We start from the raw sequence: 13,083 nt of genomic DNA, 5'->3' as shown, positions 1-13,083 counted from the left end.
AATAATTTTATGCATGTACTTATATTCTCCAAAAATATTTTCTTAAAATGTTACTCATTAAGCAGTACGCTTATGTTTTAAGTTTCCCCTTCCCCTTCCCCTTCCCCTTCCCCTGGTAAGCAAAGCGAAGACACTGTCAAGAGAAGGTGAGTTATTGCATTGTGTTAGGCAATAAGAGTCGTGCAAGGCGTTAGTTGTAGTGCTAAGGCGATGGAACTTAGAAGTTTAGTTTAAATTTCCATTAAAATATTGTCTTTTAATTGTATCAAGTAGTTTGTTTAAGAGGTAATAAAATTGTTAAATTCCATCAAGTTTAAAGGTGTTGTTTAAACAAGCTTTATATGATTCGCTTTCTTGTCGCAAATCAAGTTCTTATTAAGTAAAAGCTAAAGAGCACGTTCTCACTTAAGTAGGGTTTAAGTCTAAGTTTAAAGTTCAGACGTTCTAGCGCTTCACTTAGAGGCATCAAAGCTATCCAAGTCGCGTTCATACCTAAAACAAGAGGAATGCATTTCGAGTGGAGGCGTGGCAAATTGTCGGCCTCTGTAGAGGTTATCTAGGTTGTGTCAAATAAGTTAGTGTGTGATAACTTGTATTCTACAAGTTATTGTTCCTCTTTATTAAAGATATGAGAAATGACAAAAACACATCAACTTCAATTAGAACAAAATTATGTTAAGTTGTGAGTTATGTATTTATGTGTCTATGAACCTTAAACTTCTCAAAATTATGACAATTTGCGTTTTTCATTGTAGAATTTGAATAAAAGAAGAAGAAATCGATAAAAGTGTGAATTGTAATGTACTTGATTGCATAGGAAAGTAAAAGCATTGACACTAGGCGACGAGCAAATAAAGAGTTAATGTGGCAAGTCTCAATGTGACAAGACTCGATGAGGTGAGAAAATTGCATGATAGTTAGCTATTGAAGCAAAGACCACTAGGTATTAAGCATAGTCGAGCACATTGCTTGATTGATTTCATATTCTTCTCTTCGCAGATCGCATGCGAGATGGGACTCGCGAGTTGGTTACCACGCTTCTCATCCACTTAATTATAATTTCGTCGATCTCATTTAAAGTTCTATTTTTGCAACTAGGCTATGCGAGGAGACAAGGTTATGCGATAAAAGTTGTTAACTCCGCCTCTAGGGATCATGCTATAAAAGGTACACATCCTATCCATGTGTAGCTACTTCTACTTAATCTGCATTGGGTTCAAGTTTTCCCCTTACTTGTCCAAGTGTAAGCGAAACGAGAGATTTTCTGGATAAACTATGGTCAAACACAGGGAATTTCTTATCAAACTTAACTATAATGCATACTTCCAATTTCAAGCAGTATAAATCTATATAGTATAAATGTAAATGTACACTAATCATATTATTTACATTAAGGGGTTCTGTAGAAGGTTAAACGGGGAAAGATTATGAAATGTAAACTAACTTGCATTAAAGAAATGTGTAGGAAAGTGTACGCATTGTAGGCAATTTTAGCATTTCGAGATGACTTGATGTGATATAGACCGTTTAACCATCTTCTAATTAAGGCGAGCAACCTCTTAGTGCCTAAACACCACACTTGTTCTCCTTTCGAGACACAAATTATATCTAGGTTTCCCTACTTATAAGCATCACATTTCCTCTCTAATTAGGGTGAGAACCCTCTCAGTGTCTAAACGTCACACTTGTTCTCCTTTCGGACACAAATGATGGAGACAAAATGCCAGAATGAAGTTTGTTTCCAAACTTCTTTCTACCTGTGTTTAACGAGGTCTTTGCTACTTATTCTCTCGAGTAGTTGGCAACCAATGTTTGATTCCTTTTCTCTAAAAGTTTGACTTTTCAAAGTTTGACTTTTATCAACTTGGACTATTTCCATCATTTTTCAAGCTTCAAAATATGAATATGCATTCATATTTGTAATATTTAAATCACATTTAAACATAAAGTTATATCTCTAACTGATAACCAACAACTATATCACATATATTTTTTGGTTTCTCTCTCTTTACCTAATTCGAACAATTTGAATTATTCTAACATATTGTTCTAAATTAATTCCATATGAGCTAGTAGAGGAACCTAATTGACCTATAGATTATGGACTCTAACAATCCAAGATTATTTATCTAAAGCCTTTTAAACCAAACTAATCAACATTCGTTAACTAACAGGTCATTCTACTAAAGTCTCGTAGTTGCACTCTCCTCACTATAGATATATTTATGTCCATCTGATATAACCATGATCAGTAAGTTAATCCTTCACAAGTTGTTCGTAAACTTGGTTGGGTCAAAATATCATTTTACCCTTAAGACTACATTTTGCTCCTTAAGTTTCACTGATCCACTATTAAACTGAATCTCTCTCGAGCCAATGAGAGGGTAGAGCCCCTTGTTTAAGACCTGGATTCAGTCTTAAAGGAATAATATATCTCCTGTCACGTCCCATCCTGCACGCATCCTTAACCATACCATGCAGAACGAAACATGACTTAAGTAATCCTGACAACTCTAATGAGAAATGTCAATGAGAGGTGAAGCCCCCTTTTTAATTATATCTTTTACTTGTGTTAAGAATGCTTGCTTAAGTGCCTTAACACAATTAAACGACATAAAAAAAAACACAACCATAACCAAACATAAGCAGAGGAAAAACAATACAATACTTCACTTTTATTCACTTAAGCCCATGAGTTCTACTACAGTACATGAAACAAGATCTTAAAATAGGACTTAAATAAGAAATTATAGATGCCTTCAGATTCTTCAACCTTCAACGATCGATTAGCTCCTAGTCTTATAGTTTAGCTCCTTAAAACGATCGCTTACCGTTTAACACGATCGCCTAGCTTCCTACACGATCGCTTAGCTCTAATCGCTTACCTTTTTAACTTGATCGCTTAGCTCTGGCCTAAATGATCGCTTACCTTTTTAAAACGATCGCTTAGCTCCTTACAACTTGAGGAAGGGAAAACTTAAAACGTAAGTTTATGACTTAATGAGTGAGAATTTTTTAAAACCTTTTGAGAATACAATTCATAAATCATTTTCATTTCATAACATAGGCTCAATAACTCACTTTAAAAACACATTTCAAATCACATAAATACACATTAGTCTTCCACTTTTCCTTTCCACTAAGAACATGAATCATTTCCTACACCAAAACTTAGCATCTCGCGTTTAGACTACTGTGATATCCTTTTCATCAACAGCATCCGAGAATGACCCTGGTTCACTTTTTGTTTCTCAGGCCTCTAAGCTCAACACACTCCTTTTATGCATTGGCCAACTTCACTCCACCATGTAGTCCTTTTTTACATTGTTGCCTTTACTCCTTATGTGCACATAATAGCTAGCTTATTTATAAAAATATGACTAATGGTTTACTCTCAATCAAAGCATACAATACAATCAATAAAACATGAACTTTAACTTTGAAATGTAACATTAAAGTTTTCTTCATAAATCATACTTTTCATACACATAAACATGCATAATAATACATGACACATGAGACATGCGATTTAAGGAAGGAAAGCTTTAAAAGTCTAGAATTTATTTTAGTAAAATCACTTACAAACTTAAGTCTCCTTTATTCTCAGAACGTAGCTCCTCTGAGGTTCATCTTCTTGCCTGAACAATTTCTTTGGTAGCAAAACCCTCAATTTTCTTCGGTAGCTATATACTCGAACTTAATCTACGTTTATGTCTCTACATAAAGTTCAAGTTTATACTAGATAACATCAAGACTTTAGTTTATTATATTCAAGAAAATTGTATTCAATTTTGACCAATAGTCCTCAATAACCACTTTAATGAATAAGTCTATAATTTTAAATTACAAACTACGAGTTTTAAGACAAAAATTCCAACACTTGTAGATTGAGAGTGGATAGAAGCAAAAAAAAAAAAAAAATTGGTAGGAAAGGATGAAGAACGAGAGGATCATGATTTTCTTTTCCTTTTGATTGTCAATTGGTTTCTAGGATATTTTTTTAAAGGGTTAATATGAGGATCTTTAATGTTTGTGGTTTTGTAGCGTGTTTAAAATTTAATCAAACTAGAGTTATTCGAGTGATGCGTAAGCTAAGATCTATAAGTATAAATGAGTCATCTTCTACAAGGTATAAATACAATATATTTTTGTTTGCAAATTTACATTTTAGGGTGAAAAAAAAAAACATGGATGTGTCTCATTTTTTAATATTTTGTAGTTACTATTTATTCTTTTTTTAATGTTTCGAGTATCAAATATACATGTTAGATTAAAAAGGAAGAATCTTTTCTCGAACTGTTTTCAAACATTAATAGAAACCTATTCATGCAAGTATATATCATTGATATATCCTAAGATTTTGTTACATTTGTAAATATTTTTTTACCGTTGTTCTATTTTAAATAATTTCCTTTTGTCCTTCCATAATTATTAATTAATAGTTTGACCATTTTTCTAATTTACAAATAATTTTGCTTTTTACAAATGCAACTTTAAAAATTTGCCATTCCATGGTAAGGTTGTTGGTTTCAAAACTCAAAGTTATGAGGCAAAATCACTCATCTCTCTCTCATCTTTACGCTTATGTTGTATTGAGGTTACCCTCTTTTCAAAACATCAACATTAAGGATTTGAATGAAATTTTCTAGTTAATTACTTAAGAAAAGATTGCTGGGTCAATAATGTTAGAGAATTTTGAATACAAAAGAAAGGGGAAGTGAAAAGAATGGATTGCCCTTATATCCAACACAAACCAACCATTACATATACTCATCTCAAGTTTCCAAATTAAATACACAAATATTTCACAAACCCCATTCCATTCCCTCCATATCCTCCAAAACTCAATTCCTCTTCAACTTTCCCTATCTCTGTCAATACCACAACAAAACAAAATGAAACAAATGAGAAGATTGGCCTTTGGAAAAACATACATAGGTAGAACTCATAAAAAAAACACAACTAATAATACATAAAGACCATTTTTTTTCTTCTTCGTTCTAAATCACCATTAAACCTAAAAGATTAATCACATCATTACATTATAAGTAGCTTAAGCATGTCCATTATAATATAAGACCTCCAAGGCACTTCTAACTAGAAAATCACTAATACCAACAAACAAATATCAATATCAACTAAGAAGTAAATGATGTTATGATGATTAAAACATAGAACTATGTGCTCTAATATTATATGAACCACTAAACTAAAAAGACTTGGAATATCCAATAATCAAAGGAGTCGATTGGCCATGGAAACACCACTCCTAAAGAAACATAGCTAAATCCATTTTATGGTATATTCGCTTGTGAGATTGAAAATTAGAATAAAGCAATTCAGAGACATAACAATCAATTCAAATACTCCATTGAATCACTCAACTGCAACAAATAGAAGAGTAGTACCTGAAGGAGAAGAATTAGACATCCTTGGCAATGAGTTCACCATTGACAAGCTCTCTGTAAGCAGCAACAGGCCAGCTGAAGCCTCTAAACACCAAACTAGTGGCCAACGGAACATCAATGATAATCTCCTTTTGGGTAGGTTTCTTTTCATTCCTAATGGCGATTAAGTAGCTCCTTCCAACCCATCCAATCCACCCAGCAATGTAAAGGAACAAGAATCCAGGAGTAATGAACTCACCCCAATGCCTCTGGTCACCACTCACAATCAAATGAGGCAACCCATCAGCCCCACAAAGAAGCCCTTGTTTCCCATAGAAGGCAAATCGCCTCTTGGTCTTTTCGATCGTGGCTTTGATGGCAAGCGCCGGGGCGCTATCCGGGGCGTAGTTCTTCAAAGCAGACTCAAGTTTCTTGATCTGCTGCTTCTCCCTCTTGGCGAATTGCTTGGATTCCTTGCAGGGGGTGAGACCGGAGATGTCGGCGACGGCGGGGAGAGGAGCGGAGAGGAGGATGGAGGAGAGAGCCAAGGCAGCGGAGAAGGCTTGAAGAGAGGAAGAGGGGTTTTGACTTTGATTTTGATTTGGAAAGGCGGAGCAGAGGATGGATGAAGAGGGTTTTGGCTTTAAGGCCAACGGGGAGCTCAATTTGGGCTTCAAGAGGGGTTTTGAGAGGTTAGTGGGGATTGTGAGAGACATTGTTGAAATGGGTTTGAAGGATTAGGGAATTGCAGGAAGAAGAAGAAGGAGATTTGGAAAAAGAGTGTGGAGGGAACGGTTTTAGATTCAGAGAGGATCATGAGATTAGTGGTGGAGAAGAAGGTTTTGGATAAGATGAAGAGAGTAAGGGAAGCTGAGTTGGATTGTTGTAATTGGCACAAGTCTTTTTTATGATTCTCTCCTCCTATCTTGGATAAGAGAAGAAACCCCCACTTCATTTGTCCTTTTTTTCTTTTTTCTTTTTTTCTTTTCTCTTTTAAATATTATGTTGGATTAAACCCATTGGAGGATTGTTTTTATATATATAGATGGTGAGTTGTTGTCAATCTTACTTAATCAATTATTGACTCAAGTATACTTCAGTAGAGAGATTGAACTTTCGATCTTTTTGATAAGTTTATGTCAATAAATCAAATTCACTTTAATTTTCCCTATATTAAAATTATAAAAGAAATAGTTATAATGATTAATAGCATTAAAACTTTTAGAGCACATTTTCAATGAATTTTTAGGAATGTTTTGAACTAAATTATTTAATTATAACTAGAATGGTAAAAGTTGTATAAATCGTGTTAATATTTGGTTGCATGGTTTTTCGGGTGATTTAAATTGAATTAAAAGTATTTTTAAAGGATTGATGCTTTTTTTCTAAAATAATTTTATAATCATTAAAAAAAATTGAAAAAAATTACATTTAAAATTATTTAATTTATAGGGTAGTACACAACAATTATATAGAGAGAAATAAAGTTTAAAGCAGAAAAGGGAATGATAATTTTTCAAAGAGGAGAGAAAATTGTAGGAGACAAAGGAAAAATTTAGTTTAATGCCCCAAGTTTATAATCGGGGACATAGATGAATCATTCAAATGAAAACGATACTAAAGATATGAAAATATGGTTAAAAAAAAGCTAAAAATTGAAAGTTAGTATTTATATCAATAAAGTGCATCTTTCTTTTGGTGACTCAATCGTAAAAACTTCGTAGTTAAGTGTATTTAGCTCAAAAAATTTTAAGGATGCATGCAAGTAAAAATAAAACATGTTAAAAGGATAGTGAGGACAACTTCAACTCTTACAAGCCTCTAAGACAAACAAGGACGACGTAGTTGGGTCATATGAGAGGATTTTGAATCTTGGGTTTAGGATGTTACATTTAGAAGATTTTAATATTTATTTCTTTTTCTCACAAATATCAATTTGTATCCCACAAGTTTCCATATTTTAGTGGTCTAAAAACTTAGGGTGCGTATAGGGGAATGGTTGATTTAGAGGGTTAGTGTTGTGATAAAACTAATGTTATGATAAACCTAGTTTTATCATAACCCTTGTTTGGGGGAAGGGTTTAAAAATGTAGTTTTATGATAAGTGATGTTTGGGGAAAGGGCTATGTGGGAAGGGTTATGATAGTGTTATGAATAAGATGTGTTTGGGGGAAGGATTATGTGGGTAGGTTTATGGGGATTTTTTAATAAGATGTGTTTGGGGGAAGGGTTATGTGGGTAAGTTTATGGTAGCCACAAAAAAGAAAAGGAGGGAAATTATTATGTCTAATTTTATCTTTGAAACATATCTCAAAAACACATTTGAGAAAGAGAAAAAATCAATACATTTCCAACTAGGCAATTCAAATTGATGGGGTGATATCTTCCATGTTCAAAGAGGTTTCTCAATTATAACAAATAAAATTGTGAATACAATAGATCCTGAATTTTATAATAATCCTCACATAAGGGCTCTTCAATGACAACTTGCTGTGTACCAGAACCACCACCCTGCATAAATTGAATGTACTATGTTTAGTGTTTATGCTTAGAAGCAAAGTAAATATGTATTTCTTTGGTTCAGATTCAATAAGCAACAGTAAGAGTCACATTCAAATTTATTTAGTTATTTTCCTCCATTTTTCTAAGAAGTTCTAACCTTTTGACTTGCATTTGTAACCTTGCGTAGGGTGACATACTCGCCACATCTCAAAGCACCCCCAGCAAATTCAACCTACAATGCATATAGGACGGCAATATCGTTCGCTTTTCTTACTAAATTGCAGATTTTAGTTCATACATGCACATATCAAAAGGAGATATTTGTTTTCTTTCCTAGGGGTCCATAAGCAAAGGTACCTGTATTCCCTTGTTGGCAAGAAATTGTTTGAAGTTGACCATTTTTAAATCACCAACAAGAACAGATTTATGAGCCGCAGGAGCCTTTGAGAGAGGAAATAAAGATAACGTTCCATTCTTAGTCTTCCCTACTTTAGCATCGAGCCAAAATCAACCTTCAAATACATGGGATAAGGATCGAGCCAAAATCAACCTTCAAATGCACCAAAATCTTCGAATAACAATGTAAATAACTAAGCAAAATCAATCAGTTCAATTATTGATTAAAGTATTTTTGTTGTAACAAGAACATGTATACTGAAACAACAAAAAACTATGGCAAGTACATGGGATAAGGAAATTTAAAATCTGATCAACTCAGAGAATTCTCATAACATACCAACTTAGCTTAGTTGAACAAAACTTTTTTCCTGCAATCTATACTTATATAAGCACGTGCTTATTCATGCACAACAATCTATACTTATAAAGGCACATGCTTATTCATGCATAACACAAGTGCATTTGTAAGAAAACACCATACAAGCTTCAATATTGCAACGTGGGCGAGTATTGTTTCAAATAACTTGATTGTATCATCATATTTATCGAAGGAAAGATGATCGATCAAAAGCAAAATTAAGCATTTGAAGAAAAAAGTGATGGACCTGAATATATCTATATATATACTGGTTACAGTAACATTAAATATACATTTGTATGACTTAAGCCGAACAATATAAACCTTAACAGAAATTTAACCAAAGATCAACTTACTGTCAAACTTGACATGAGCAACATCCTTTACATCAAATCTTCGTCCTAACCGATCTCTACAGCTATCGCAAAATTTGTAGTGAATAAATCTCCATAAAAGAAAAGTTTTGAGGCATAAACAATACATAAACTGGTCTCATAATAATTTAACTCCATAGTCGGTAACATCGATTTACAATATCAAGAAAAATTAAAATAATAAAAATCGGATTAAGAAACGTGTTTACTACTCAAAATACAACTCCAATCCATGTTAAAAATAAACACAAACAGAAGATCGATCAGACTATGGAAATGATGATGCAGCGAACTATCTGACCAAAATTATATACATAGCGATGAAGAAAGTAGCAAAGCAGTACAATTCTGTAAATGAGAAAGTAAAAGGCATAAGTACCGATGTCATAAAACGGCAATATCGCTTATAAATTTCTTGTCGACGAGGCCACCAAACACGACGATCTTCGAATTTCTGATGTTAACAGCGGAGTGGCCACTGAAACTCCACGTGAGTAATCCATGAAAATGATTGTAAAAAAATCAAAGATAATTCGTAGAGAGAGAAAGAGATGAATGTCTGCGAGGTTTAGGAAGAGTTCTAGAGAAATCGGAGGGACAAGCCTTCACCCAGTAATGCATAGTTTCTTCTTCCGCTTTCCTCAGTTCACCTGAGACGGCAAACGTGAGAACTTCGTCAACATATAATTACAGAGGCCGCCCCCGGTAAAATTCCTTCTATACCAACGTTGTAGAGTGTTTTCACATACTTTTGCGCAAATAACGAATAATAGAGAGAATAATGATAATCGAAGGAAGGTAGAAGGGAGGCGAAAACACCGGTTGAGAGGAGCAGAAACACGGGTTGAAAGGAGGCAAAAATACGGATTGAAGGTGGGCGAAAACACGGATTGAACAGAGCGGTAACACGGATTGAAGAGAGATTATAGAAACCCTAAAACTAGGGTTTCCATAATTCTTAGCACAAACGGGGGTTAGGGTTGGGCTAACCTAAGCCCACAGTGTTAACCCTAACCCCAAACAGGCCCTTAATGTTTTCGAAGTGAGTTTAATTTTGTCTCAGTTGGTTCTTTTGACATAAACTAATTTTTTCTATGTTCATACTGTTCAAAGATTTTGATTCATGGTTCTCATTTTCGGACATAATATCAAGAACAACATTTTATGTAAAAATGTTGTCAATAACTATATTAGTTTGTTTCCACATTTTTCTTATCATCACATAGTTAATTGAAATCTCATTATTATCTTTAGGTATTTTACTTTCTTCACTAGACATGTCAAAGATTTTTGCATAGGTATTTATATTCTCAACCAAGTCATTTTGACTATTGACCAATTTTCTTTTTCAAAAATTTTTATTTTGAAACCCACTGGTCTACCACGCTTCCGGCATGTGTTAGATTTATTGGTTGATAGCTTGTTGTATTGGTATATCAATTTTTATAGAACATTTGTAATTGGTCTAAGTGACTTAATTACTTTCTTTGCATTTATAAATGTATCTGATAATTAATTTGTTATATTTTGTAAATGAATTATTTTCTAAACTTGAGGTTCACATTGATTTGTATGGGTCTCTAAATGAGACAATAAAGATACATTCAATGTAATTTCTTTTTCCAACTTCATAATTTCTTTCCCAAAGATTGAAAATTTGTCTCCTTAAAATGACAATCAACAAACCGTATAGTAAATACATAACTCATCAAAGGATCAAGATATTTAATAACTGATGGGGAATCAAATCAAACATATATTCATAACCTATTTTGAGAACTCATCTTAGTATGTTGTGGTGGAGTAATTTGAACATTTACCGCACATCCAAAAGTTCTCAAATGGAAAGTTTTTTGGCTCACGACTATAAACTAATTGTAATTGCGAGTACTTATGATAAGCTACTAGCCTAATATGTATAAGTGACTCAACATGCAAAATAACATGTCATCATACAGATATAGAATGCTTAACTCTCACAAACAATAATCTAGTAATTAATTTCAAACATTTGATAAATAATTCTGCTAAATGTTATCCTAATTGATGTACAATAATTATCAAAAGCTTGGAATATAAATTCACTCACATTTATCTTTTTAAAATATAATTTTTCTAAACATTTAGTAAAAGTTAAAGTGAAATCGGAGATGGGTTTTTAATATGAAATGGTAGCAGTCTTTTAAAAAGGAAATCACTCTCCATCACTTAACAAAAGTCACTTTGGGATAACCTCTCGAATGGTTAATTGAGAATCACTTTAAGGGGGTGTTAGGTGCATGGGTTTGGAATTAGCACTACAAGAAAAAACCCCCTATTATGACAGTTGGTACTGTTCCAAATTGAAAAGATGGAACAAATAACTGTCATCAAATGTCAAAAAGCGGATTTTTGACGGGAAAAATGGTGATTTTGGAATGCCCAAATACATGACAGTTATTTGCTATCATAATATGTAAGGGCATTAAAAAATTAATTAAATATTTTTTTATTAAAATAAAAAAAAATAAAGAAAAGGCAAAATCTCTCACTTTCCTTCTTCAAAATTCCTCTCCTCACAAACGGCGACAACGACGCACGATGAAAACCTCAACCTTAACCTCATTCTTCTCATCTCCACGTCCTTTCTTCTCAACAACAGAGACCCGCAGCGAGGAGACTCATATCTTCGTCGGTGAGTTCTTAATCTTTCTTTTTTCGTTTCTTCACCCTCCGTTTATCTCTTCCCCTATGCACAATCCCACAAATTACCTTGATAAATCCAAGAGGAAGTAAGGTTCTTAGAGACATATAAAGAGCACTGATTTCTTGTCTTCTTTGTCCCTCCCTTTCTTTCCCTAACTCAACAACGCCTTTGTCCATTCCCTAAGGTACCGTAACTCAAAAATGCATTTTAACTCTTTTGTAATTCTTTAAAGGTATATTGATGGTTTTATGAAATATATTGTTGGCTATGTGATGAAGCATTTTGGTAGCTTACAATGTATTTGATGAAATGTCTCAATGAAGCATTTGGTTGTTTTAATTGATTTTTGTTTGTTTTTTGTTTGTTTGAATTAGGAAATCAAGGCCAAGGGAGATTTCATGGCTATGGAAGGAAGCTTTGAGAAAAAGAGAATGAAAATGAATGGTTAGATTTTAAACTTTGATGATGTGTAGGGTTTTTAAGCATTTTCTAGAGTTTAGTTGTTACTGTCATACATGTTTAGTGTTAGGTTTTATTTCTAGTACTGCAAGAATTTCAATCTCCTCTCTTATTGAAAAGAGTATTTAGTCTTATGATGTATTTAGGATTGTTTCTCAAGTAATGAATTTTGGAATGAATGGAAAATTATTTGGATACTTGGTTCTATATTCTGCTATGGTTTCTTACATAGCACTTTAAGGTGCTTACATGTTTTTATAAAACATGAAAATTTTTAGAAGATTGTTGTCAAAGATTCTCTCAATAATGGCCTTCAATTTTAAAATTCAATCAACCAAAAAAGGAAAAGTGTCGACTTTTTTAATGTAATTAAAAAGGCTTCGATTTCACTCATTCCCTCAATGACTGTTCATGAAAAGGCATGAAAGAACTGAGATCATGTCTATATCTTATAAGCCTACGAATAGCATTGCATCTTTCCATTTCTTTTTTCATTTTTCAACAACTTTTTGTGTATTTTCATTGGTTTCTCTTCTTCAGGCAAATTTCTTCACAGGCAATTCGATTTGTATTTTTGTGAGTATCGCTTTCCATTAATACGCATCATAAATAGAATATTAGAGATCTAATTCTCAAATGATAAAAGGATTCCAAAGAATTGTGCAAAATAGAAGTCTTGAAACTTTCAAACTCTATATAAATATAAATAAGATAATATGGTAAAAAAAAATTTAATTTTCACCTACTGAAATAATTGAATAAACTTTTGAGATTTTGACCTTGTTTTATTTATTAGCAATACTTCGAAATAAAACTTCACGTACTTGTCCAAATTGGAAGAATGATGCACCAACCCTCTGAAGGAACTCAAATGAGACTAATAAAACAATAGAATTGAGCTATGTAATAGAAAATACT

At 33.1% G+C, this 13,083-nt stretch overlaps 1 protein-coding gene across 2 annotated transcripts; it reads right to left on the bottom strand.

Moving 5' to 3' along the window:
• Window positions 1-4,718: 4,718 nt before the first annotated feature.
• On the bottom strand, window positions 4,719-6,391 carry LOC103498296 (photosystem I reaction center subunit III, chloroplastic). 2 transcript variants are annotated; one of them, XM_008460854.3, is made up of 2 exons: window positions 5,409-6,391; window positions 4,719-4,871 (listed from the first exon to the last, which is right to left on the bottom strand). In XM_008460854.3, the coding sequence occupies exon 1, from the start codon at window positions 6,101-6,103 to the stop codon at window positions 5,423-5,425; it is 681 nt and encodes a 226-aa protein (XP_008459076.1). In that variant the 5' UTR covers window positions 6,104-6,391; the 3' UTR covers window positions 4,719-4,871; window positions 5,409-5,422. The 2 variants fall into 2 exon arrangements, with proteins under 2 accessions (XP_008459076.1, XP_050936584.1); XM_051080627.1 differs by having other exon boundaries at window positions 4,719-4,865; window positions 5,409-6,211.
• Between the last annotated feature and the right edge of the window lie 6,692 nt (window positions 6,392-13,083).

Source organism: Cucumis melo, chromosome 12 (assembly GCF_025177605.1).
Source record: "Cucumis melo cultivar AY chromosome 12, USDA_Cmelo_AY_1.0, whole genome shotgun sequence".
Classification (NCBI taxonomy): Eukaryota; Viridiplantae; Streptophyta; class Magnoliopsida; order Cucurbitales; family Cucurbitaceae; genus Cucumis; species Cucumis melo.
This window is presented reverse-complemented; position numbering and strand designations above follow the sequence as displayed.

Excerpts from the sequence above, each read along its gene's own strand:
- LOC103498296 (XM_008460854.3), bottom strand. The coding sequence starts at position 6,103 with ATGTCTCTCACAATCCCCACTAACCTCTCAAAACCCCTCTTGAAGCCC.